The sequence below is a fragment of the Amblyraja radiata genome, chromosome 8 (assembly GCF_010909765.2).
Source record: "Amblyraja radiata isolate CabotCenter1 chromosome 8, sAmbRad1.1.pri, whole genome shotgun sequence".
Classification (NCBI taxonomy): domain Eukaryota; kingdom Metazoa; phylum Chordata; class Chondrichthyes; order Rajiformes; family Rajidae; genus Amblyraja; species Amblyraja radiata.
The window spans coordinates 48,950,747-48,978,697 of NC_045963.1; the positions used below are offsets into that span (position 1 = coordinate 48,950,747).

At 43.7% G+C, this 27,951-nt stretch overlaps 1 protein-coding gene across 2 annotated transcripts in view; it reads left to right on the forward strand.

Moving 5' to 3' along the window:
- riox1 (ribosomal oxygenase 1) overlaps window positions 1–7,026 on the forward strand; it is a 70,068-nt gene extending 63,042 nt beyond the window's left edge. For both annotated transcript variants that reach the window (XM_033025834.1, XM_033025835.1), the window contains exons 13-15: window positions 2,118–2,217; window positions 2,504–2,590; window positions 5,954–7,026. In XM_033025834.1, coding sequence (XP_032881725.1) covers window positions 2,118–2,217; window positions 2,504–2,590; window positions 5,954–6,028 — 262 coding nt within the window. In that variant the 3' untranslated portion in view covers window positions 6,029–7,026. The remainder of the gene's footprint in view (window positions 1–2,117; window positions 2,218–2,503; window positions 2,591–5,953) is intronic.
- The last annotated feature ends 20,925 nt before the right edge of the window (window positions 7,027–27,951 follow it).

Consider the following 27,951-nt stretch of genomic DNA (forward strand, 5'->3'; position numbering starts at 1 on the left):
AATGGGGTTAGGTAAGGGGGAGGTGCAGCGAGACCTGGGCGTCCTTGTACACCGGTCACTGAAAGTTGGTGTGCAGGTACAGCAGGCAGTGAAGAAAGCTAATGGAATGTTCGCCTTCATAACAAGAGGATTTCAGTATAGGAGTAAAGAGGTTCTTCTGCAGTTGTATAGGGCTCTGGTGAGACCACATCTGGAGTATTGCGTGCAGTTTTGGTCTCCTAATTTGAGGAAGGACATCCTTGTGATTGAGGCAGTGCAGCGTAGGTTCACGAGATTGATCCCTGGGATGGCGGGACTGTCATATGAGGAAAGATTGAAAAGGCTAGGCTTGCATTCACTGGAGTTTAGAAGGATGAAACATATAAAATTATAAAAGGACTGGACAAGCTAGATGCAGGAAAAATGGTCCCAATGTTGGGCTAGTCCAGAACCAGGGGCCACAGTCTTAGAATAAAGGGGAGGTCATTTAAGACTGAGGTGAGAAAAAACGTTTTCACCCAGAGAGTTGTGAATTTATGGAATTCCCTGCCACAGAGGGCAGTGAGGCCAAGTCACTGGATGGATTTAAGAGGGAGTTAGATAGAGCTCTAGGGGCTAGTGGAGTCAAGGGATATGGGGAGAAGGCAGGCACGGGTTATTGATAGGGGACGATCAGCCATGATCACAATGAATGGCGGTGCTGGCTCGAATGGCCGAATGGCCTCCTCCTGCACCTATTTTCTATGTTTCTATGGTCCTTCCCACCATCAGAAACATAATTCCTCCATCTATTCCATTTGGTCCTTCAGGATTTTGCAATTTTATTTAATTTGAAGTAATACAGCATGGAGAGAGGCCTTTTAGCCCAACTCGTCCATGCCGACCAATATGTCTATCTGAGCTAGTCCCATTTGCCTGCATTTGGTGCATAATCCTCTCAAACATTTTTTTCCATGCACTTGTGCAATGTTTTTTTAAATATTGTAATTGTACTCATCTCTACAGCTACCTTTAAAGTCCTGTACAATCGCAGTAAAATATCTCTGCCTGTACTCAATTCCTCTCGCTGCGATGGCCAATACAGCAATTGCCTTGTACTTGACTGGTGTACAAGGACACTCGGGTCTCACCACACCCTTTCCCCCTACTCTCACTCTGCAGGTAATCTGCCTAACAGTTTCTGCCACCGCCCAAGCACTGAAATCTGCTCTAGCCTGTTACCTGCCGCTCAGAAGAGGACTTTTTAACATCATCATGAATTCATAGAGATTTATAGAGTTACACAGTGTAATTTCCCTCTCGTAAATGAACATTAAGTTTGACAGACCCTGTCACCAAAGTATCAGCTATTAAACTTTTAATAATGCGCAAATCCCCCATCACTGTTAGAAGAGTACTTTCCTTACAAATGTATTCCTCTTCATCTAAGGAGTATAATTTGTCAATAATTTACTATTGGAAATGCTTAATAGTACAATTGCTAAATTTTAATATAGATGTCTTTTGGGCCATCTTTGTGGAAATCCTTTTGCCAATTTGTTGTGGATAATTATACTCACAGTTGTAGGTGAATCTTTCACCCTCATGCTTGTTTTGGTGTCAATACTGAAAATTATTTGGAATTAATCCAAGAATATTATACTATCCTAAGATACTTCACATTAATTAGTTGTTAAAATTTAGCCCAACAATTAAAATTCAGCTTTGCTGATTTCTTTGTCATTTACTTTGAGTAATAAGTCCCTTAATTTTTTAAGTGAGCAAAGCCATAAAGGAACAGTGTGGCGCAGTGGATCACAACATTTGTCTTTGGCCTTCAGACCTGACATCAAACTCTGTCCAGCCTTCAGTTGTACAAGTCCATCAGTAAAACATTTTGACAGGCTCATCTCACATTGAATAAATCTGAGCCCATTGCCTTACAACATTGTATTGGCCACTCAGACATCCAAATGGGAGTCTTAAACGTGAGATGTGTATAATGGTTTTGCAAAGGAAATAGTTCTCAAAAGTAGTGTTTTCTTGACCTTATTGAGACAACCATGCTATAAGCTCATTGACCCGACAAGTTGACAGTTCTCGCACATCAACTTCTCATCCATGCTAATAGATGTGCCTATTTTGTTCCCCCTCAATAGGTTATGTGGTGAGAATGGGAGCATTTTACTCTATTATACAATTGAAAATTCCAGAGAATACCGCAAAGAGGAAAGTAAATGCATAGAAATAGATCCCGAGGTAAGATAGATATTGTCTTGAATTCATCTGCAATGATATTTTAGAAAAAACAAAATCTGTTTCTTTCCTTATATTCATTATTATTAGAACATTTGAAAAGTTTTTTTCACATTTTGGGCTTGTGTACAGTGTGCCTGGACAAACAATTGTTTGAGTAAACTAGCTGACTGTTTAGTTGACTAGCATAACATCTTAATTGAACATGGAAGTGTAAGATGCTGCATTTTAAACAACTGAGTAAAAAACATTTTTCTGCAACCATAAAGGTGTCCTGTTTTTCTTCCAGCTCGCTGATGGGGTAGAGCTATTGCTTTGCTCATATCCACAATATATAAAGGTTGATAGTCTTCCAGCTGGAAATCTTGATGACAAGGTAGGAAATCTCCTGGGTTGGAAACTGAGCACACCAGTCCATTATGTGCTCGCCTGGTCTGCGCTCGGTATCTGAATGTAAATGGGGTTGAAAGAGCTGGCAAACATAGGGAAATAGGTAGAGAATAACATAAAATATACAGAGACAGTATATTTTAACTCATGGATATGATCGGTTAAATAAGAGCATAACAAGAAACAGTACGGTTTCGTGAGCCTGCTCCTCCTCGGTGAGATTTTTGCTGATGATTTCTTCTTGACCTCAACTACCCTTTTTTGCTTCTTCTCTATACCTTCAATTTCACTGATACAGCTTGATACAGCCAATCCACATCCTGTCCCCATCTACCAATATCTTTTCTAGCATAATTCACTAACTATGACATACATTTGGAGCCCTGCTCAGTTACGCTTGTGAAAGCTGGAGAGATAAGGAATAGACAAGTACAATGGTGGACTGAAGGGCCTATCCCTTTGCTATGCCACTCTATTGAATGGGGTTCTTGTGTGGAGGAGAACGTTGGAATTTAATAGCGCTGCTAAAAGCTATGAAAGGTTTTGATAAATTAAATAAGGAGAAGCTACTTCACATAGAAGATGCAGTAACTAGTGAACATAGGCTTACAATAACTGGTGAAAGAGCCAGATGAGGGAAGAAACTTATTTTCCTCCGTGTGTTATGGTTCGGGATATTGCCTGCCAGGATGGACGAAGCAAACTTAATAATATATTGCAAAGGGAATTGAATAAATACACAAAGGAATAAAACGTTTGATGGCTATAAGGGGAATAAAGCAGCAGGGGGGCTGATTGGAAAGTCCTTTCAAAGAACCAGACCAAACATAATAAGCCAGGTGGCATGTTTATGTGTTACATTATTCGCTGAGTATGTTCTGGCCGATGGCCTTTTTCCACAGCTGCGTGATATTAAGGCCAATTCTAACAGTTCAACTACTCTCCCTGCTAAGAACAGAAATCTCAGCACTGACAGATGTTTAAACCTCTAGATGTTTTCAGGTTGTCTTGTTCATTTCCACAATAGAAGTTTATACATTCATAGAACAGTACAGCACAAGAACAGACTCTTCAGCCCACAATGTCCATGTTGAATGTGATGCCAAGACCATCTCTTATCCACCTGCGCATAATGCATATCCCTCAATTCCCTGCATATCAAAGACAATAGACAATAGGTGCAGGAGTAGGCCATTCGGCCCTTCGAGCCAGCACCGACATTCAATGTAATCATGGCTGATCATCCCCAATCAGTACCCCATTCCTGCCTTCTCCCCATATCCCTTGGCTCCGCTATCTTTAAGAGCCCTATCTAGCTCTCTCTTGAAAGTATCCAGAGAACTGGCCTCCACCTCCATCTGAGGCAGAGAATTCCACAGACTCACAACTCTCTGTGAGAAAAATTGTTTCCTAGTCTCCGTTCTAAATGGCTTACCCCTTATTCTTAAACTGTGGCCCCTGGTTCTGGACTCCCCCAACATCGGGAACATGTTTCCTGCCTCTAGCATGTCCAAACCCTTAATAATCATATATTTCAATAAGATCCCCTCTCAATCTTCTAAACTCCAGTGCATACAAGCCGCTCCATTCTCTGAACCTACGCTGCACTCCCTCAATAGCAAGAATGTCCTTCCTCAAATTAGGGGACCAAAACTGCACACAATACTCCAGCTGTGGTCTCATTAGGGCCCTATACTACTGCAGAAGGACCTATTTTCTCCTATACTCAACTCCTCTTGCTATAAAGGCCAACATGCCATTCGCTTTCTTCACTGCCTGCTGTACCTGCATGCTTACTTTCATTGACTGATGGAACAAGGACCCCCAGATCCTGTTGTACTTCCCCTTTTCCCAACTTGACACCATTTAGATAGTAATCTGCCTTCCTGTTTTTGCTACCAAAGTTGATAATCTCACATTTATCCACATTAAACTGCATCTTCCATGCATCTGCCCACTCACCCAACCTGTCCACGTCACACTGCATTCTCATAGCATCCTCCTCACAGTTCACATGGCCACCCAGCTTCTGCAAATTTGCTAATGTTACTTTGAATCCCTTCATCTAAATCATTGATGTATATTATAAATAGCTGCAGGCCCAGCACCGAGACTTGCGGTACCCCACTAGTCACTGTCTGCCAGTTTTCTATCTATGTCAGCACACTACCCCCAATACTATGTGCCCTAAATTTGCCCACTAATCTCCTATGTGAGACCTTATCAAATGCTTTCTGAAAGTCCAGGTACACTACATCCACTGGCTCTACCTTGTCCAGTTTCCTAGTTACATCCTCAAAAAATTCCAGAAGATTAGTCAAGCATGATTTCCCCTTTGTAAATCCATGCTGACTCGGACCGATCCTGTTACTGCTATCCAAATGTTCACTATTTCACCTTTTATAATTGACTCCAGCATCTTCCCCACCACTGATGTCAGGCTAACTGGTCTATAATTCCCCGTTTTCTCTCTCCCGCCTTTCTTAACACGTGGGATAACATTAGCTACCCTCCAATCCAAAGAAACTGATCCTGAATCTATAGAACATTTGAAAATTATAGCCAATGCGTCCACGATTTCTAGAGCCACTTCCTTAAGTACCCTGGTATGCAGACCATCAGGCTCTGGGGATTTATCAGCCTTCAGTCCCATCAGTCTACCCAACACCATTTCCTGCCTGATGTGGATTTCCTTCAGTTCCTTCGTCACCCCAGATCCTCTGGCCGCTAGTATATCAGGAAGATTGTTTGTGTCCTCCTTAGTGAAGACAGATCCAAAGTACCTGTTCAACTCATCTGCCATTTCCTTGTTCCACATAATAAATTCACCTTTTTCAGTCTTCAAGGGTCCAACTTTGGTCTTAACTATTTTTTTCCTCTTCACATACCTAAAGAAGCTTTTACTATCCTCCTTTATATTCTTGGCTAGCTTACCTTCGTACCTCATCTTTTCTCCCCGTTTGCCTTTTTAGTTATCCATATGTCTATCCAAGAGCTTCTTAAATGCCACTGTTGTAAATACCAACCCAGGCAACGCGTTCCAGGCACTCACCACCATCTTTTTAAAAATGTTGCCCTGCACATCTCCTTAAAACTTTGCCCCTCTCACCTTAAAGCTATTGCCTCCTGCATTTAATTTTTCCATCCTGTGGATAAAGGTTCTGTTGGTCCAGTTTTCATTTAACTTCCTGGCATACGTTAAGTGACTGCTTTTAGACTTGGGATTTAGAATGGCTGGGAGACACAACTTCACAGTTTACTGTCAGGGAAGCAGTTGGTATTATGTTTACATACAAAACAAAAGGCAGAATGTATCCCTAACTAATTGTGCATTTGCTTATTTCTACAGATCTCCTTAGCTGTTGCCTTGTATGAAAAAGGTCTGCTGATGACTGAATATCCACTCCTACCCAAGAGAGATTGATCTGGGAGCTGGACATTTTAAAGGACTGTTGCATCCAGTTATACACTTATTTCATATTTGCATAGTTGTTCATTGTACAAAATACTTAAGATTTGATTTAAATATGATTTTGTTTCCAGTTTGACTGGTATTGTCTTTTTTTATGTAGTTATAGTTATTTAAATTCAAAATGAAGCAAGATCACACCACTATTGAAAAATGCGCTATTGACTAGAATAGATGTGGTATGTGGCTCTACCCCATTGTTATTGGAGAAGTCTTGGTATTTTACAGTGCTTTCTATGTATATGTAATGCAGAACCATAAGTGAATAAGAAATGTGCACAGTATGCAGATGAGTATTGAATTATGATTTTGTGCTGCTGCCACAAGGGGCAGGCAGAATACTCTGAAAAACTATTAAAACAAATTATGTAACCCACCATTTTTGGATTCCTAATTATGTGATGGGTAGAAGTTAGAATTGTGAAGTGAATGCCATAAATTACTTCCATGTATTTGAAAAGAAAACCTAAGTAAGGCCAAAGAGAAGTGAGCCAAATTGGGAAACACTTCCAGAGGCTGAATGACCTCCTTCTCCGCTGTACTATTTGATTAAACAGATATCAGGTAAAAAGGGGGAGGCTGTTAACATTCACTGCTATATTAGGGTAGGTTTGACTGCAGCCTCTAGTGCCTACATGTGCACTTTAAACATGGATATCCAGAAGTTGCTCTCAGACCCACCCTGCTGCAACATAGGCTGCAGAATTGTAATGTTCACTGACAGCTGCAATTGAAACAGAATCAGTGTGGTGTATTTACCGAGTATTACTGTGTTAAACATGCCTGACCAGGTTCATGCTGATGTAGGCTTAAGTAATAGATTTTTAAAAGACACAAAAGATTATTACTTTGAGCAGCTGTTGTTGCTGTGAAAAATTAATGCTGTGTCTCAGTTCATCAAGAAAATAAATGCTGTTGATTTTTTTTAATTAAAGGTTTATTTAAGTACATTCTATCAGTCTTTTTCATCTTTCTCTCTATTCCATCTGTATACCCCAATTTATATTTTGTTTCCTGAATATTTAAGTTTATTTCCTGGTTTGAACTTACCCTGCCTTACCAAATAACTAGGCAGCCTAGCTCTTTTATGTTCTATTTACAAGTCAACAATTCCCTATACAATGCCAAACTGAAACAAATGTTGGATTAGAGGCTGTCTGCATTGTAATTTCAGCCAAATGTGTGTAGGTACCTTTCAGATGAATGACAAAGGATGTTCCCTTGCACTACACTTGCTGAAGTATGGATCCAGAAAATATTCACAAGGATTTAAACAGGACTGGAGGGCTAGATTTATAAGGAGAGATTGGATAAGCTGGGTGTTTTTTCCAGCAGCATTGGATGCTATGGGGTGACCATATTACATCATGAGGGGAGTAGATAAGATGGATGGTCACTGTATTTTTCTTCCAGTGTCGGGGAGTTGAAAACGAGAGAGCAGAAGTTTAAGGTAAGAGGAATGATTTAAAGAACCTGAGGGGCATATTTTTCACTCAGATGGTATATGTACAATGAGCTGCTAGAAGACGTGGAAAATTGCTATGTTTAAAATACATTGAGGGAAGTACATTTAAATAAAATGTTTGGAAGGATATGGGCAAAAGGGGACTAGCTCAGATCGACAACACAATCTGCATGGAGGGCAAGTTTCTATGCTGAAGAACTCCATGAATCTATGTTGAATACATGCAATTTAGCTTGCAGGGTTTCTCTCAAGAACATGATTGGCTGCTCTGGAAGATTAGAGTGCATTGAATCCAGTGAGAGTTTGCTGACAAAACAGAATTGACTTCTTGGGAGGAATTTATCTTGGATGCAAATTCACAAAGACACAATGCACAACCAGCATCTGCAGATCCTTCATACACAATCATCCAGACTGGTTTGGTAGTATCACCAATGACTGACTCATGAAGGACATTGCTGCCTCACTGGGATTGGCAGAAGTTGGTGAGAAGGAACTCCACTTGATATCATCCTTACTAATCCGCCCATACAGTTGCATTTGTCATGAGAACATTGTTAGAAGTGATTACTGCAATGTTCTTGTGATAACTTATGGAAAAGCAGAAAATTAGGGAATCAGGAAATATGTCACTTGCTACAGAATGACCTGGTGTTATAGCCACAATATCTGTGTGATACATCCAGTAATGTTTCTGATTGATTATTAACTCCCAAGTTGTTGAATGTGGTTCATCAGAGGTAATTCACAAACATCGAAACACAAGACTGCAGATGCTGGAATATTGAGTAAAAGGCAAACTGCTGGAGGAACTTAGTGGATCAGGTCGCACCTCTGTAGCCTGACACTTCGTCATTTTTAGGAGTGTCCAGTGCTGCTCCTAACAAGCACTTCTGCACGCCTTGTTGAACCAAAGTTAATCCTCTGGCTTGTTGATAATGGAGTGAGAGCTGTGTTGAGGCACAGAGGTACCAATACCTACCAGTTGGTGCAGACCCATTTTGGCAGCTACTATACATCCTGCAGTACTCAACTAACTCAGTTAACGATGATGCAACCGAATCAATCCTGATGATGGACAGTGAACTGTCTGTACCCATGCTAATATCAGTGTTCTTTCAAGTGCTGTACTACATGGAGGAGATTGATTCAGCTATAGGAAGGATGTCATTGGGACGGCAGATGGCACAATGGGCTAAGTGTTCGGCTGGCGACCGGAAGGTAGCCGGTTCGAATCCCGCTTGGAGTGCATACTGTCGTTGTGTCCTTGGGCAAGACACTTCACCCACCTTTGCCTGTGTGTGAATGTGTGTGAGTGATTGGTGGTGGTCGGAGGGGCCGTAGGCGCAGAATGGCAGCCACGCTTCCGTCAGTCTGCCCCAGGGCAGCTGTGGCTACAGAAGTAGCTTACCACCACCGAATGTGACTGAGGAGTGAATGAATAATGCGATGTAAAGCGCCTTGAGTATTAGAAAGGCGCTATATAAATCCCATCCATTATTATTATTATTATTAATTTGAAAAGTGTGCAGAAGAGATTCACCAAGATATGTGTAGGAAGGAACTGCAGATGCTGATTTAAACCGAAGATAGACCCAAAAACCTGGAGTAATTCAGCGGGTCAGACAGCATCTCTGGAGAAAAGGAATATGTGATGTTTCGGGTAGAGACCCTTCTTCAGACTCGACCCAAAATGTCACCTATTCCTTTTCTCCACAGTTGCTTTCTGACCCGCTGAGTTACTACACCAGGATATTACCTGGACTTGCGGGCTTGGGTTATAGGGAGAGGCTGGGACTTGCGGACTTTTCCCTTTGGAGCATAGAAGATTAAGGGATGACCCACCGAGGCGTAGAAGATCATGAGGAGCACGGATAATTTTCTTTTCCAAGGGTAGTGGATTCTAAAACCAGAGGGCAAAGGCTTATGATGACAAAGGAGAGATTTAAGTGGGACCTCAGAAGCAAACTTTTAACTCTGAAGGTAGTCTGTATCTGGAACAAGCTGCCCGAGGAAGCTATAGAAGTGGATACAATTACAACTTTCAAGAAACTTGAACAGATATATGGATAAGAAGAGTTTGGAATGATATGGAACTAGCCCAGAATGGCCAGGTTACATTTGTTTCTTTGCTGTATAATTATATGACTCCTTATGATGCCTAATGCCATGAGATTTCATGGAGCCCTCAATATTGACTGTAGACCCACAAGACTCACAAAGGGTGGTGGGTGTATGGAACAAGTTGCCAGAGGAGGTAGTTGAGGCTGGGACTATCACAATGTTTAGGAAACAGACAGGTACATGGATAGGACAGGTTTGGAGGGATATGGACCAAACGCGGGCAGGTGGGACTAGTGGAGCTGGGACATGTTGGCATATGTAGGTAAGTTGGGCTGAAGGGCCTGTTTCCACACTGTATCACTATGACTCTAAGATTCATTTCCATCTCTTCCTCAGTGTGCCACCATCTCTGGTGAGTCTGTCCTGTGGATAGTGATGGAGTGTCAGATAAATTGTCTGTAACGTATGACTCTGAGGACAGCTATATAAGGTTGCTGCATTGTTTGTCTGTGGACAGCTCTTCCAATTTAAGTGCCAGTCACCAAATCTTTGCCAGGAGGACTTTCAGCAATTGACTTTGTAGTGTTCACATGCAGTGTGCAGGTCAATGGAAGGTGGTGCATCCAGTTTTAGATGTAGAAATCATGCAAATGAGTGTCTTGAGATGTTATGTGACCTACTAAGTATTTCCACTATTTTAGGGTATTTATTTCAGATTTCTAGCATCTACAGTTAAAAAAAATGTCTATCAATATTAACTCCGTTCACTCAGGATGAAATTCCAGAGTCCTGCTTCTGCAGGTCAAGTAGCACCATTGGCCAGGTTTAGTCCTGACGTGCAGTGCTGTCTGTTTGGAGTTTGCATGTTCTCCCGTGACTGTGGATATCATTCAGGTGTTTCAGTTTCCCCCCATATCCCAAAAACATTTGGATTGGTAGGATAATTGGTCACTATAAATTGACACTAATGTGCGGGCGGACCCTGAGAGGAGTTAGAATAAAATGCAATTAGCAGGCGGTTATTCTAGATTGGTGCTTGATAGTTGGTGTGGTCTCAGTGGGCCGAAGGGCACAGTTCCGTGCTATGTGACTATGACTGACCTTGAGAAGCAGAATGCGGGTTTGGGAGGAGTTGGCCATCTCTCTGTGCTGATATCAATAGGAGTCAGATTATCTTTCACTCATGATTTAATGAGTTATATATATAAAATGTAACACAGGTTTGCCTGCCTTTATCCATCATGTTCTTTACTTCCAATAGACTGCATACGTTGTATTCACAGCATCAGGTTTGCTGTTTTATCTCTTGCACTTTTATCCAGGATGGTGGTGAGGCGGTCTGTCCTGTTCTGAGAGTGCATGTACTCGGAGTAGGATAAATATCCATCTCTGTCTACATCATCCTTTTCCAAAACTTAATCTGTCAATTCTTTACCAAAAGAAAGAGTGGAGATGGTAAGGTTTATAATAATAATAATAATAATAATAATAATAATAATAATAATATCTTTTATTGTCATTGCACATAAGCGCAACGAGATTTGGTATGCAGCTTCCATCCGATGTCATAACTTAAATAACTAATCAAATTTAGATTTAGATAACCCGAGGACATGGTTTGTAAGAAGAACATTACAACAGTAAAATAGTCAAAACAGTTCAAACAGACTAAAGTGCAGATGTGTCCGTGGGACATGACCATCCGAGAGAGACAGTCCGTGGGGGTGGGGGACACTCAGCAGGGCCGGTTCAGAGCCGCTATAGCTCTGGGAATGATTGGATTAAAACACTTTGCTCTACGGATCCTCTTTACGAAGCATAACATCATAGAATCAATCTCTGATAATTGGCATTCACTGGACAGACCTCTAGACATTAGGAACCATGATCCAGCCAAATAGTGCACTGGAGCTCCAGCACAAGGCCTAGATGGCCCTGAATCCCCTTTACATAGAAACATAGAAATTAGGTGCAGGAGTAGGCCATTCGGCCCTTCGAGCCTGCACCGCCATTCAATATGATCATGGCTGATCATCCAACTCAGTATCCCGTACCTGCCTTCTCTCCATACGCTCTGATCCCCTTAGCCACAAGGGCCACATCTAACTCCCTCTTAAATATAGCCAATGAACTGGCCTCGACTACCCTCTGTGGCAGGGAGTTCCAGAGATTCACCACTCTCTGTGTGAAAAAAGTTCTTATCATCTCGGTTTTAAAGGATTTCCCCCTTATCCTTAAGCTGTGACCCCTTGTCCTGGACTTCCCCAACATCGGGAGCAATCTTCCTGCATCTAGCCTGTCCAACCCCTTAAGAATTTTGTAAGTTTCTATAAGATCCCCTCTCAATCTCCTAAATTCTAGAGAGTATAAACCAAGTCTATCCAGTCTTTCTTCATAAGACAGTCCTGACATCCCAGGAATCAGTCTGGTGAACCTTCTCTGCACTCCCTCTATGGCAATAATGTCCTTCCTCAGATTTGGAGACCAAAACTGTACGCAATACTCCAGGTGTGGTCTCACCAAGACCCTGTACAACTGCAGTAGAACCTCCCTGCTCCTATACTCAAATCCTTTTGCTATGAAAGCTAACATACCATTCGCTTTCTTCACTGCCTGCTGCACCTGCATGCCCACTTTCAATGACTGGTGTACCATGACATCCAGGTCTCGCTGCATCTCCCCCTTTCCTAGTCGGCCACCATTACGTCAAGTCAGCAATGTCTACTGATGTACAAATGGCAGCTTCAAGAATTTCACGACGGACGGATGGACTAATGTTATTAATACTCAACTCTATGAATATAATCTTCATCATAACTATGAGCTATAGAAAATTATCATAGAAACACAACTAACCAAAAGTTCGAAATGTGTTCAGAAAGCAGTCTATTTAGTAAGCTGTGAACCCCAGCAATAGCAACCATTCTGGCTGGGTATTTTTGCCAAAACAAAGGTTCTAGAAAATATATAATCTTCATTCTCGATAAAACAGAAAGCACTGGAGTAATTCAGCGAGTTAAACAGCATCTCTGGAGGAAATGGATATGTGACGTTTTGGGTCAGGACCCTTCTTCAGACTCAGAGCCTGAAGAAAGGTCTTGAACCATAACGTCATAAAAAGGAAATCGGGAGGGCAAATAGGGGACAGATAATACTGTATTAAGGATAATCCCAAGAGATTTTACATCTACATTCGGAGATTTTATACATTAAATATGTTAAGGGAAGTCTTGTGGGCACTCAGTATTACATCGAGGAGGTCCTAATGCATATGAAGGTAGACAAATTTCCCAGGCCTGATCAGATATATCTGAGGACACTGGGAAGCCAGAGAGGAAATTGCAGGTGCAAGATCATGAAAGGAATAGATAATATGCAGGTCTTGTACCCAGAGTAGGGGAATCAAGAACCAGTGGACATAGGTTGAAGGTGAGGGGGGGAGAAAGATTTAATAAGTACCTGGTGATCAGTTTTTTCAACACAAAGGGTAGTATTTATATGGAACGATCTGCCAGAGGAGGTAGTTGAGGCAGATATTATCACAGTGTTCAAAAACATTTTGGACAGGTACATGGATAGGGTGGGTTTAAAAGGATATGGGCCAACCACAGGCAGTTGGGACTAGAGTAGATGGGGCATGTTGGTCAGCGTGGGCATGTTGGGCCGAATAACCTGTTACCATGCTGTAGGATTCGGTGACATTTTTCCATATTCATTAATAGACAATAGGTGCAGGAGTAGTCCATTCGGCCCTTCGAGCCAGCACCGCCATTCAATGTGATCATGGCTGATCATCCCCAATCAGTGCACAGTTCCTGCCTTCTCCCTATAGCCGCTATTTTTAAGAGCCCTATCTAGCTCTCTCTTGAAAGCATCCAGAGAACCTGCTAATGTTACTTTGAATCCCTTCATCCAAATCATTGAAGTATATTGTAAATAGCTGCAGTCCCAGCACCGAGCCTTGCGGTACCCCACTAGTCACTGCCTGCCATTCTGAAAGGGACCCGTTATTCCCTACTCTTTGTTTCCTGTCTGCCAACCACTTCTCTATCCATGTCAGCACTCTACCCCCAATACCATGTGCCCTAATTTTGCCCACTAATCTCCTATGTGGGACCTTATCAAATGCTTTCTGAAAGTCCAGGCACACTACATCCACGGGCTCTCCCTTGTCCATTTTCCTAGTTACATCTTCGAAAAATTCTAGAAGATTAGTCAAGCATGATTTCCCCTTCGTAAATCCACGCTGACTCGGACCAATCCTGTTACTGCTATCCAAACGTTCGGCTATCTTATCTTTTATAATTGACTCCAGCATCTTCCCCACCACCGATGTCAGGCTAACTGGTCTATAATTCCCTGTTTTTTCTCTCCCGCCTTTCTTAAAAAGTGGGATAACATTAGCTACCCTCCAATCCACAGGAACTGATCCTGAGTCTATAGAACATTGAAAAATTATTACCAATGAATCCACGATTTCCAGAGCCACTTCCTTAAGTACCCTGGGATGCAAACCATCAGGCCCTGGGGATTTATCAGCTTTCAGTCCCATCAGTCTATCCAACACCATTTCCTGCCTAATGTGGATTTCCTTCAGTTCCTCTGTCACTCCAAATCCTCTGGCCACTACTATATAGAAACATAGAAAGTAGGTGCAGGAGGAGGCCATTCGGCCCTTCGAGCCAGCACCGCCATTCATTGTGATCATGGCTGATTGTCCCCTATCAATAACCCGTGCCTTCCTTCTCCCCATATCCCTTGACTCCACTAGCCCCTAGAGCTCTATCTAACTCTCTCTTAAATCCATCCAGTGATTTAGCCTCCACTGCCCTCTGTGGCAGGGAATTCCATAAATTCACAACTCTCTGGGTGAAAACGTTTTTTCTCACCTCAGTCTTAAATGACCCTTTATTCTAAGACTGTGGCCCCTGGTTCTGGACTCGCCCAACATAGGGAAAATGTTTCCTGCATCTAGCTTATCCATTCCTTTTATAATTGTATATGTTTCTATAAGATCCCCCCTTATCCTTCTAAACTCCAGTGAATACAAGCCTAGTCCAGTCAATCTTTCCTCATATGACAGTCTCGCCATCCCAGGGATCAATCTCGTGAACCTACGCTGCACTGCCTCAATCACAAGGATGTCCTTCCTCAAATTAGGAGACTAAAACTGTACACAATACTCCAGATGTGGTCTCACCAGAGTCCTATACAACTGCAGAAGAACCTCTCTACTCCTATACTGAAATCCTCTTGTTATGAAGACCAACATTCCATTAGCTTTCTTCACTGCCTGCTGTACCTGCACGCCAACTTTCAGTGACCGGTGTACAAGGACGCCAAGGTCTTGCTGTACCACCCCCTTACCTAACCTAACCCCGTTGAGATAATAATCTGCCGCCTTGTTTTTGCCGACAAAGTGGATAACCTCACATTTATCTATATTATACTGCATCTGTCATGCATCTGCCCACTCACTCAACCTGTCCAGGTCACCCTGCAACCTCTTAACAGCTTCTTCACAGTTCACACTGCCACCCAGCTTTGTGTCATCCTCAAACTTGCTAGTGTTGCTCCTAATTCCCTCTTCCAAATCATTAATATATATGGTAAACAGTTGTGGCCCCAACACCGAGCCTTGCGGCACTCCACTCGCCACTGCCTGCCATTCTGAAAAGGACCCGTTCACTCCTACTCTTTTTGGTCTGCCAACCTATTTTCTATCCATGTCAACACCCTACCCCCAATACCATGTGCTCTAATTTTAGTCACCCAATACCATGTGCTCTAATTTTAGTCACAGGAAGATTGTTTGTGTCCTCCTTAGTGAAGACAGATCCAAAGTACCTGTTCAACTCATCTGCCATTTCCTTGTTCCCCATAATAATTTCACCTTTTTCGATCTTCAAGGGTCCAACTTTGGTCTTAACTAATTTTTTCCTCTTCACATACCTAAAGAAGCTTTTACTATCCTGCTTTATATTCTTGGCTAGCTCACCTTCGTACCTCATCTTTTCTCCCCGTATTGTCTTTGTGGTTAACTTCTGTTGTTCTTTAAACATTACCCAATCCTCTTGCTTCCCGCTCATCTTTGCTACATTGTACCTCTTCGCATTAATTTTTATACTGTCCCTGACTTCCCTTGTCAGCCATGGTCGTCCCTTTCTCCCCTTGGAATCTTTCTTCCTCCTAGGAATGAACTGATCCTGCACCTTCTGTATTATTCCGAGAAACACCTGCCATTTTTGTTCCACTGTCATCCCTGCTAGTGTATCTTTCAACTGACACCTCTGATCTACCCTTCTCCCTCATCTATCTATCTATCTATCTATCTATCTATCTATCTATCTATCTATCATTATATAAAAGTCTGTGGCTGCCGCCTGCCGTCCGTCCGTCCGGCTGCCGCTGCCTTTCTTCCTTTTGATTCGTTCCATCGTGTGATGTCACAATGCCCAATGTTCACATATGTCCAATCGGAATGGATCCATTTACATATGCCTTTGCAGGAGCCCCACCCCATGGTGAACGTTCCATTGTGTGATGTCACAATGCCCAATGCTCAAAGACATTCTTGCCATAGAGGGAGTACAGAGAAGGTTCACCAGACTGATTCCTGAGATGTCAGGACTTTCATATGAAGAAAGACTGGATAGACTCGGCTTGTACTCGCTAGATTTTAGAAGATTGAGGGGGGATCTTATAGAAACCGATGTTGGGGAAGTCCAGAACAAGGGGTCACAGTTTAAGGATAAGGGGGAAATCTTCTAGGACCGAGATGAGAAAAACATTTTACACACAGAGAGTGGTGAATCTCTGGAATTCACTGCCACAGAAGGTAGTTGAGGCCTGTTCATTGGCTATATTTAAGAGGGAGTTAGATGTGGCCCTTGTGGCTAAAGGGATCAGGGGGTGTGGAGAGAAGGCAGGTACAGGATACTGAGTTGGATGATCAGCCATGATCATATTGACTGGAGGTGCAGGCTCGAAGGGCTGAATGGCCTACTCCTGCACCTGATTTCTATGTTTCTAAGTTTCCCTCTTCACACCCCTCTCCCTCTCCCACCCATCCCTCTCCCACACCCCCCTTCACTCTCTACCCTATCCCCTTCCCTCTCTCCCCCCGCCCCCGCCCCCCCCTACCCCTCTGTCCCTCTTCCACCACTCCCCCTACCCCTCCCTCCCCACTCTTCCACTTCTCTCCCTCACCCCACCCCTTTCCCTCCCCCACCCCTCTCTCCCCCTCCCTCCCCTCTCCACCCCCACCCCTTCCCCCCTGACCCTCCCCACTCTTCCACCTCTCCCCCCTCCCACTATCCCTCCCCACTCTCCCCCCACCTCTCTCCCCCTCCCTCCACTCTTCCCCCTCCCTCCACACTCTTCCCCCTCCCTCCACACTCTTCCCCCTCCCTCCACACTCTTACCCCTCCCTCCACACTCTTACCCCTCCCTCCCCCCACATCTCTCTCCCCTCCCCATCCCTCTCTCCTCCCTCTCTTCCACTTCACTTCTCTCCCCCCTTCCCCCTCCACCCTCCCTCCCCACTCTTTCCCCTCTCTCCACCCACCCCTCTCCCCTTCCCCCCCTCCTCCCCTCCCACATCTCTCCCCCCATCCCTCTCTCTCACCCCCTACCCCGCTCTCGTTTCCTTCCCAAATCTGTCCCATTTCCTCCTCCTCCTCTCCCCTCCCTCCCCTCTTCTCACCCCCCCTCCACCCACCTGTGTGTTTGGGGGGTGGTTAATGTGAGTGTGATGCCTCAGCCCCCCCCCCGCAAACGCCGTTGCGGAAACAGACCCAACGGGTCTGCACTTGGTCTAATCTACTATTAAAACTGTGTGTGTCTGTCTGTCTGTCTGTCTGTCTGTCTGTCTGTCTGTCTGTCTGTCTGTCTGTCTGTCTGTCTGTCTTTGTGGGTGTATGTCAGACTCGGCCTTTGATTCCTTGGTCCTCCAAAACCACACCCTGAAACTCCGTGATTTTTTCCATTTCGCTAACTAATTCACATTTACATTCACTCGTGCACTCCTCAAAACATTTGGACATTTTTATGTACACATTTTATTATAAAATCCTCCACCCGCCCCTCTCCCCCTCCCCCCCACTCCTCCCTCCCACCCACTCCCCCCCCTCCCCGTACTCGGGGTCTGAAGCACGATCGGGGACCATACCCAACGGGTCTGCATTTGTTGTGTGTGTGTGCGTGTGTGTGTGTGTGTGTGTGTGTGTGTGTGTGTGTGTGTGTGTGTGTGTGTGTGTGTGGTTTTGCATGTGAAACGTATCTCCTCGACAACCAGACACAAAATCGCCGATATGTGTACTATTTCAATAAGGATTTAACTTATGAGTTCAGAAATCCACTCCTTGGTCAATTATTTCCCCAGATTTTCAATAAGATTGATCACAAGACTCAATTTTTTTAATATAAACGCCGCTCACCAGCTGCTGACGTCACAATGCCCACATGCCCACCAATCCACGCCCACCTGCGTCCCCTCTCCTTCCTCCCTCTATCCCCTCTCCTCTCTATCCGTCACAGGGGATGATCGTCTGTCTCCCCCACTGGTCCCCCCGCTGCTTTTCACCGTCCTCAGATCGCTCCGTGCCTCGCCGCCCCGCCCCTCTCTCTCTCTCCCCCCCCCCCCCCCCCTCTCTCTCTCTCTCTCTCTCTCTCTCTCTCTCTCTCTCTCTCTCTCTCTCTCTCTCTCTCTCTCTCTCTCTCTCTCTCTCCTCTCTCTCTATCTCCCCCCCCCCCTCTCTCTCTACAAAGTCCCTTTCTTGGGGTCCAGTACCAACCTGATTTTCCCAGTCTACCTGCATGTTGAAATCTCCCATAACAACCACAACATTACTTTTGCTACATGCCAATTTTAACTCCTGATTCAACTTGCACCCTATGTCGAGGCTACTGTTTGGGGGCCTGTAGGTTAGTCCCATTAGGAACCTTTTACCCGTACAATTCCTTAGTTCTATCCATACTGACTCCACATCTCCTGTGGAGTAACCTGCTGTAATTTCAACAATATTGCTGAAAATCTGATTAGCACATAATAAGCAATGTCTGATCCTGTGCTAGAAACAATCCTCTTTATAAATAATGGTTCAAAAATAGTTAAAATTGTTCACAAAATTCCACGTGTATACAGTTGCCATGTAATGTAAAAATAAAGTTCAACAAGTGACCAATCTTTGCTAAAAAGAACTCTGTTAAGAGGCACAATCAAGAAATCCACCACAGTGAATAATGCTGCAAATATGAGGACCTGTCTTGTGGTGAGTTTGCCACTATTCAAAGGCCAATTAAATATTTGCTCCCATGCAGTTTGCTGGATATAATATTCATTTAGAGTTATTGAACTTTAGATGGGAGCTTTCTGACTAACATCAGTCGATAAAGAGATACGTCTGATGCATAAGCCATAGCACTTTGCAGAATCTGCATTTATTTTAATAACCATGGAACATTACTAGTTATGCTGAGGAAAGTGTAACCTTCATAAAATATGCATTTTACTGAAGACGGACAATGGAGTTGAGACGGGGATGTATCTTAATCTCAGTCTAGACATTATTCCAGGACTTGAAAGGACAGAGGTGCAGCAGCAGAGTTGCTGGCTTACAATGCCACAGACTCGCGTTTGAACCTGACATGTGGGTGCTGTCTGTACGGAGTTTGTACGTCTCCATGTGACCGCGTGGGTTTTCTCCGGGTGCACCGGTTTCCTCCCACATTCCAAAGATGTGTAGGTTTGTTGGTAAATTGGCTTCTGTATATTGTCCCTAGAATAGAACTAGTGTATGGATGATCACTGGTCAGCACAGACTCGAATGACCGAAGGACCTGTTTCCACGCTGTATCTCTAAACTAAATATGGGTTCAATCCTGGCCTCCAGTGCCATTTGTATGGAGTTTGTTCATTTTCCTTGTGACCTCATGGGTTTCCCCTAGGGGCTCAGGTTTCCTTCCGCATTTCAAAGATGTGTGGGTTATTAGATGAATCAGCCACAGTATATTGCTCCTAGTATGTAGATGTGTGGGAGAGAATGGCAATGTGTTGGAATATCATCACCGACCCGATGGCCTTTCCGTGCTTTATCTCGCCATGATTCTGATGATTTAGCCACACAGACAATCCCAAGCATTAATCTACATTTTATACCTATTAGTACATTCATCATGATTTCTGTTGAAAAAGCATCCATGGCATCTTCAAGTGACTCTTCCAATGCTGTCATTATTTCAAGGCCATCCAAGAGCATGTTTTTGTCAAGGTTCTGCAGGCAGGATAGAGGAAGAAAGATACACGGTGATTAATTAGTGTTTTTCAGTCAGATGGGGAAGAAAAATGCAGCAAGGTGACGCAGTGGTAGAGTTGCTGCCTTACAGTGCTTGCAACGCCAGAGAACCGGGTTCGTTCCTGGCTACGGGTGCTTGTCTGTACGGGAGCTTGTACATTCTTCCCGTGATTTGCGTGTGTTTCTCTGAGAACTTCGGTTTCCTTCCACACTCCAAAAACGTACAGGTTTGTAGGTTAATTAGCTTGGTATAAATGTACAGATTGACCCTAGTGTAGGATAGTGTTAATGTGCGGGATCACTGGTCGGTACGGGCTCTATGAGCCGAAGGACCAGTTTCCGCGTGGTATCTCTAAACTAAACTCCAATCGTATCTTGGTAACACCTGTCCCTATACGTTCTACTTCACATCCATCCAGAGACCCCAGCAGTCCTTCCAGGTGAGAAGTCCTCCTCCAAACACAGCTACTCCAAACAGTGTTCCTGATGTGCCCTCCTTCACATCAGCTAACTAATTGTAGACTGAGCGACCATTTCGCCGTACATTTGCGCTCAGTCCACCATGGCCTACTGGATGCCAACCATTTTAACGCCCTTTCCCATTCCCATACTGACCTTTCGCACCTGGGCCTCCTACATTGCCAGAGTGAGGCCACCACCCCCCCCCCCCCCCCCCCCCCACTCCCCTTACCTTCCATCCACATTCCTTTCACTGGCTTGACAATTCGCAACTCCTCTACCCTTATCTCACACTTTTTGTCTTTTCATATCTGCCTTTTGTCCAACCATTTGCCCACCCTAAGCCCCATCACCTGTATCCACCTGACAGGCAATATCCTGCTCCTCTGCTCTTCCAGCTTTCTTTCCTCCATCACAATCAGTCTGAAGAAGGATCCCGACCTAAAACGTCACCTATCTATGCTCTCCGGAAATGCTGCCTGACCCACTGAATTACCACAACATTTTGTGTCTATTTTTGTAAAGTAGCATCAGCAGCTCCTTGTTTCGCCATATCTTGTCTGTGCTGGGCATCTGCCAATTCTCCCTATTATATTAACAACCATGTTCAAACAAGTGTTAATATGCAAGAATATCTGTTTACGCTTGACTTTTCAACTGCAATTCATCAAGACAAAAAATAGCTGCAGGCATTCTGTGTCCAGACCTGCAGACACAGCCGCACTTGTACTCTTATGTTGATGTGAATATTAGAATATTTGCACTATCAGTTTATTTATTCATGTGTGTATATATTTATATCATGGTATATGGACACATTTTATCTGTTTTGTAGTAAATGCCTACTATTTTCTGTGTGCTTAAGCAAAGCAAGAATGTCATTGTCCTATACAGGGACACATGACAATAAACTCACTTGAACTTGAACTTGAACTAGATCATTACCTATTTTAATACATAAATATCTTTATTATTTCACATGCAATTGCTGTTTCTCAGAAAATCTGCATTCGCCTAATAAAATAAATTAATGTTCTCTTAATTATTTTGATTCCCCAATAGATATGCAATAGATACCCATGTTTAAGAAAGGTATACAAAAATGCTGGAGAAACTCAGCAACTATAAATGGGGCTCTCACCAGGGTCTATTCTATACCCCATAGCTCTCACTCCCCACCCCCACCCCCCACTCTTAAAAAGGACAGTCCCCCTTGTCCTCACCTTCCACCCCACCAGCCGTCACATACAACAGATAATCCTCCGACACTTTCGCCACCTCCAACGGGATCCCACCACTGGCCACATCTTCCCATCTCCTCCCCTTTCGGTTTTCAGCAGAAACCGCTCCCTCCGTAACTCCCTGATCAATTCGTCCCTTCCAACCCAAACCACCCCCTCCCCTGGTACTTTCCCCTGCAACCGCAGGAAATGCTACACTTGTCGCTTTACCTCCCCCCTTAACTCCATCCAAAGATCCAAGCTGTCTTTCCCAGTGAGGTAGAGGTTCACCTGCACCTCCTCCAACCTCATCTATTGCATCCGCTGATCTAGGTGTCAGCTGCTATGTATCGGTGAGACCAACCTGATCTCCTGGTGGCCCACTCCCCCTCCCATTCCGAATCCGATCTTTCTGTCCTGGGCCTCCTCCATGGTCAGAGTGAGTCCCACCGCAAATTGAGGGAGCAGCACCTCATATTTTGCTTGGGTAGTTTACACCCCAGCGGTATGAACCTTGCTTTCTCCCTCCTTCCCCTCCTCTTCCCAGCTCTCCCACAGCCTACTGTCTCCGCCTCTTCCTTTTATCTCCCCCCATCTCCACATCAGTCTGAAGAAGGGTCTCTACCCGAAACATCACCTATTCCTTCGCTCCATAGATGCCGCCTCACCCGCTGAGTTTCTCCAGCATTTTTGTCTACCTGCAATAGATACCCAATCAGTTTCCCTCTACTAACACTTTCCTCTGCCTGCCAGAACTTGTCTCACCCTCAACAACTTCACTTTCGACTTTCTTCAAGATAAAGGTATAGCCACGGGCACTCACATGGACCCCAGCTGTGCTTGCCTTGTTGGTTATGTCGAAAAATATTTTTCCAAACGTACACTGGCACCATTCTCCAACACTTTCTCCACGACATCGTCAACTGCATTGGGACTGCCTCCTAAATCCATGGAGAATACATTGAAATCATTAACTTTACCATTAACTTCCTCCCTGCCTTCAAATTCACTTGGACTGTCTGTGCAACCTCTCTCCCCTTTCTTGATTTCTCTCCATCCATCTTAGGGGACACTCTATCAACTGGCAACTCGTTCTACTACAAATCTACTGACTCCCACAATTATCTGGACTACACTTCCTCCCGCCCTGCCTCTTGTAAAGGCGCTATCCCCTGCTCTCAATTTCTCCATCTCCACTATACCTGCCCACAAGATGAAGCTTTCCATTCTAGGATATCTGAAATGTCTTCTTTCTTTAGTAAACGTGGTATGGCCCCTACTATCATTGATAGATCCCTCACCAGCATCTCCTCTGTATCCCATAGCTCGGCTCTGGCTCCCTCTCACCCTCTCCTGATTGAACAAGGATAGAATTCCCCTGGTCCTCACCTTTCACCCCCCCATCCAACACATCATTCTCCAACATTTCCATTAACTCAAATGTGATCTCACCACCTGCTACCTCTTCTCATCTCCCACCATTTACGCCTCCCGCGGAGACATCTTCATCCGCTCATCCGCTCATCTTCATCCGCGTTCGGGTACTATCTCTGCAACCGCAGGAAATATAACACCTGCCCATATACCTCCTGCCTCACCCCCATCCAGGGACCTGAACAGTCCTTCCAGGTGAGACAGAGGTCTAAAGGAGGTGCACATCTACTGCATCCAGTGTTCCCCAAGTGGCCTCCCCAATTCAATGACACTTCATTGTCACATCTACCTAGGTACAGAAAAATTATTTGTTTTAGTCGCCACGTTTCACAGTTAAAAAAGTACTCATTAGAGTCATGTTTAGAGTCATGTTCAGGGCCGGTCCTAGGCCGATTGGACCGATTTTTCCAAATTGAGCCCCGCGTTAATTTTCCGTATTTCATATGGAAATACAAATTCGTTTTGTTAAATAAAGATTTTTAAAAAACATTTGCCATAGGATTTGATTACAAAACGAACATGGATAACAACCGCTGTGAATAATAAACGATGTGTTAACTGCTACTCAACAATGGGTCATCAATGCATATCGATACCCATGCCTCAGTAAATGAGTTCAATTGTGTCACTCGCTGCCGCATTCAACGTTAAACGCTGGGAGCGGGCAGGCGGGCGGTGTGTGCGTGAGGGGGGGGGGGGGGCGAGAAAGGGTCGGCCCACTCTTGGTCGGGAGGGGGATAGAGTTAAAAGGCCTGAAGCACAAACGAAAGACAACTGGCCGGATAATTGCGGGAGGGAGACAATCTGTGGATAAACAGACCTGGGGGTTGTGTTAACTCGTTCGGTGCCGGTACAACAGCAGACCAGGTTGGAGGTTTGAGTCTGTGTTAACATTGGTGTCGGGGTTAATGTCTGGGTCGGGGTACGGGTGGGATTTAACTCTGTCTGTCTGTCTGTGCAGGATCGCGATTAGTCGATTCCCACGCATTTTCAATCGTCGTTCGATTCAGTGTAATTTTCACACCTGGTTGATGTAGTTTAAAAAAATATATACAGTACATTACAAGAAATAGTTTCAAGCATACCCGGTACTAAACGAACAAACATTAAGGTGGTTACTGATGTTACAAACTGTTATAAATGAATATAATTTCAAAGTGAAATAGGAGATTTCCGTGGAAAGAATATTTAACCAGAATATGATGAGGTCGCTGCAAAATGCTCACTTAAAACAATACGTCGTCAACTCAGGATTGTTTCTTAGCCCTCTGACAGGTGTTTCAATCTCACCTTGTAGCTCGCTGTTAATCGATTCATAGCTATTAATTTTCATTCCTGGTCCGTATCGAACTTCTCCAAATGCAAACGCTTCAAGTTACGCTTCTTGTGTGGTGGAAAGGGGGGGAGATGCTGGGATAAAATGCCATATATTTGCATTTATATAGCGATCCTGCTGTGAAATTTTTAAGTCGTAAGTTGTATTTTATTTCAAAGTGGGAATTGGAAGATAAGGACAGAGATGTTACACAGAGATTTTGATAGGAAGGAAACATTACAGCAGCTGAGTAAAAGATCGGTCAAATGAAGATTGGGCGAGGGGGATTGGGGGTGGGGGAAAAGTATCTATAGCTTCGGACTTGCCTAAATGAGTACTGAGATGGATTATCATTCCACACCAAATTTCTTATACAATGATACCTTTTATGCAATTATCACAATAGCTTGTTGGATATGGATCAACGGACTCTGTATGGTACATGCTCGTGAATTAGTAAAACAAATGTTCTTCTTTAAGTACTGTTGTTTCTGGGATGGGGGTGACTGATAACAAATAACCCACATTCTGTATTTTGTCATAATGTGGCTGAAACAATGGCATATTTTGTGATATTTATTGAGATAGAAAGATACAACGGAGTTTGGGCAAGATATTACCTTGCAACATTCTGTATGTCTGATAGATATTGTGAAATGGAACTCAGAAATTATGGGAGGATTACATAAAACTACAATTCAAAGGTAATGAATATACAGAGTATTCTTATTTCCATCATGAACAAACAATAGTGATATAGGACACCAGGTCCTACTACGGCAAACTCACGAGGTACTACGGTATGACTACGTGTTAAAAATTATCAAATTTTTACATCCTGAGTATATTTTACTCGTGGACATTTTTCAACATGTTGAAAAATCTTCACGAGTTACCACGTTTCCCAAGTACCTGCCATTAGCGTAAAGAAATGGCATTCCGGGATGGCGGGACAGTCATATGCTGAGAGAATGGAGCAGCTGGGCTTGTACACTCTGGAGTTTAGAACGATGAGAGGGTATCTCATTGAAACGTATAAGATTGTTAAGGGCTTGGACACGCTAGAGGCAGGAAACATGTTCCCGATGTTGGGTGAGTCCAGAACCAGGGGCCACAGTATAAGAATAAGGAGTAAGCTATTTACGACGGAGACGAGGAAACACTTTTTCTCAGAGAGTGGTGAGTCTGTGGAATGCTCTGCCTCAGAGGGCGGTGGAGGCGGGTTCTCTGGAAGCTTTCAAGAGAGAGCTAGATAGGGCTCTTAAACATAGCGGAGTCTGGGGATATGGGGAGAAGGCAGGAACGGGGTACTGATTGGGGATGATCAGCCATGATCACATTGAATGTATGTGATATGAAAGTGAATTAGGTGTCAAATTAAACTTCTTTTTATGCTTTATCTGATGGGATAAATTGCAGACTTGATTTTTTAAATCTCAAAATTTTGTAACATTGCTAGAAAATGTACCTGCATCTTAGAGGCCGAAGGTTAGGTTATTAGCAAAGAAAGATAGACTTCGTTATCCCTCAGTACAGCAACATCAAGAACGATGCTGCTGTACTGAGATATAGCCAAGTCTATCTCTCATTGCTAGCAGCTGATGGGGAACGGCTGTAAAGTGGGAAGCGGCTGTAAAAGGACAGCGCTGCTGGGGGGGGGGGGGGGAAGAGTTCCTTTCAGAGCGTGTGGGTAGTCTGCCCAGGGGTAATGTTACGGGGAGGGCAGGAGGGTTGAGATGAAGGGGGTTGGCCGGGGATCATCCAGCTCAAGAGCGGGTCAGTGGGCGGTGGAGCTTACTCCATATGTCAGGGCGAGTAACCTCAATTGATCCCTTGTTCGCGCTGAAACAGGATCAAGCTCCATCGCCCGCTGTGATGTTATGAATCACCCGCTGACCCACTCCGCTCTATGATCTTTGCTCTTGAGCTGGTCCCCTCACTGTTCAGACGGAGAGCACTGCCAGATGTGAGCGGGCCGGCAGAAGGCGCTGACATGGCAGTCGGTTCCGCTGTCCGGTGATGGAAGCCGCTCATAGCCACGCGAGCTGCTTCCCTCCCCGGCCACAATGCGGTGGCTCCGCGCCCGGAGCGCTGCGGCAGCGGTGAGTGAGTGTTGCTGGCATGAACCCGACCCCCTCCTTCTCAACGCTCCCGCAACTTTATCCCTGGCTAGACTCCCCACACGCTGTGAAAGGAACTCTCCCCCGAATTGTAATGTTACTCACGACACGTGGCTCATTTATAATTATTTATTTATATTTCTACGAAAAATTTTCCCAGTTGGGCCCCGCACCACCTAAGGCCGGCCCTGGTCATGTTGGTCCTTCTTCGTTCTCCATGCCACCTCCGACACCCACCACCCGGTCCTCTTTGTTAATGCCCTCCGCCCCCCCCCTTCCCCCCCACTGTTGGAAACACAGTAGGCAAATCACACCCAGCAAACAACATTGTGACAAACAACAAAACTCAGTGTCAGCAGCTGAGCGACTGCTGGAATTTCATTTAGGAAGTAATTCAAAGGATATGCAGTGGAACCCGACTCCTTCTCTGACATCTGCTCCAAGTCAATCTTCCCAAGATGCTGCTTCAACTCCTCCTCGAGGTGACTGGAAAGACAAACATGTTTTCATCTTGAATATAAATTGGTGACATTGCAGCAGGGCTGCAGAGAGAAGTTGAACTCACTAATTTTTTTAAAAAATATTTTATTTTATTAGAAGTAAGTACAGTCATATGGCACCAAAGTGCCTAATATATATTTTCATAATACATTTTATGTACAACTTTTTTTTTTTTTTTGTTACATTGAAAAAAGATTAGAAAAAGAAAAAGAAGTTAGATAGTAAAGGATAGAAAGATGTGAAATATATAGTGTGTGAAAAAAGAAAACGAGTAAATGAAGAAAGTTGAGAGAGAAAATAGAGAAAAGAAAATAAAATAAAAAAGAAATCATTATTTATAATCTTGACCAACCCTCGTCCAGTCCTGAAACAGTTATTTTACAATTGTGTTGCACCATATGATTCCAAAAAAAACGACGAATGGAGACCAACTCGTTATGAATTGGTCTGATTTATCCATTAGGAGGAATCGCATTTCCTCAAGATGAGCGGTGTCCAACATACTTGCAATCCACATTTTAAGCGTTGGTATTGATGTACCCTTCCAAAATTTAAGAATTAATTTTTTTGCTATTATTAAACCATAGTTAAGGAATAGATTTTGAGATGTGTTCAATTTATTCCCATCTTCCATTACACCAAATATAATCGTTTCAGTATTAGGTTCCATTCTTGTCTTGAATAATTTTGTAAATATTTCAAAAATATAATTCCAAAATCTATAAAGTTTTATGCAGGAAACTAAGGAGTGTGTTATAGTTGCCTTTTGGGCTAGACATTTATCACAAGTGGCAGATATATTTGGATAAAATTTGTTCAATCTTGTTTTTGAATAATATAATCTATGTACAATTTTAAATTGAATTAGATTATGTCTTACATTAATTGAACATTTGTGAATATATATCAGGTATTTTTCCCATTTAACCTTCGTAATTTTTATCATTAGTTCCCGTTCCCACTCTTCTCTAAGTACCTCTAATTGTGACAAACAATCGATGGTAG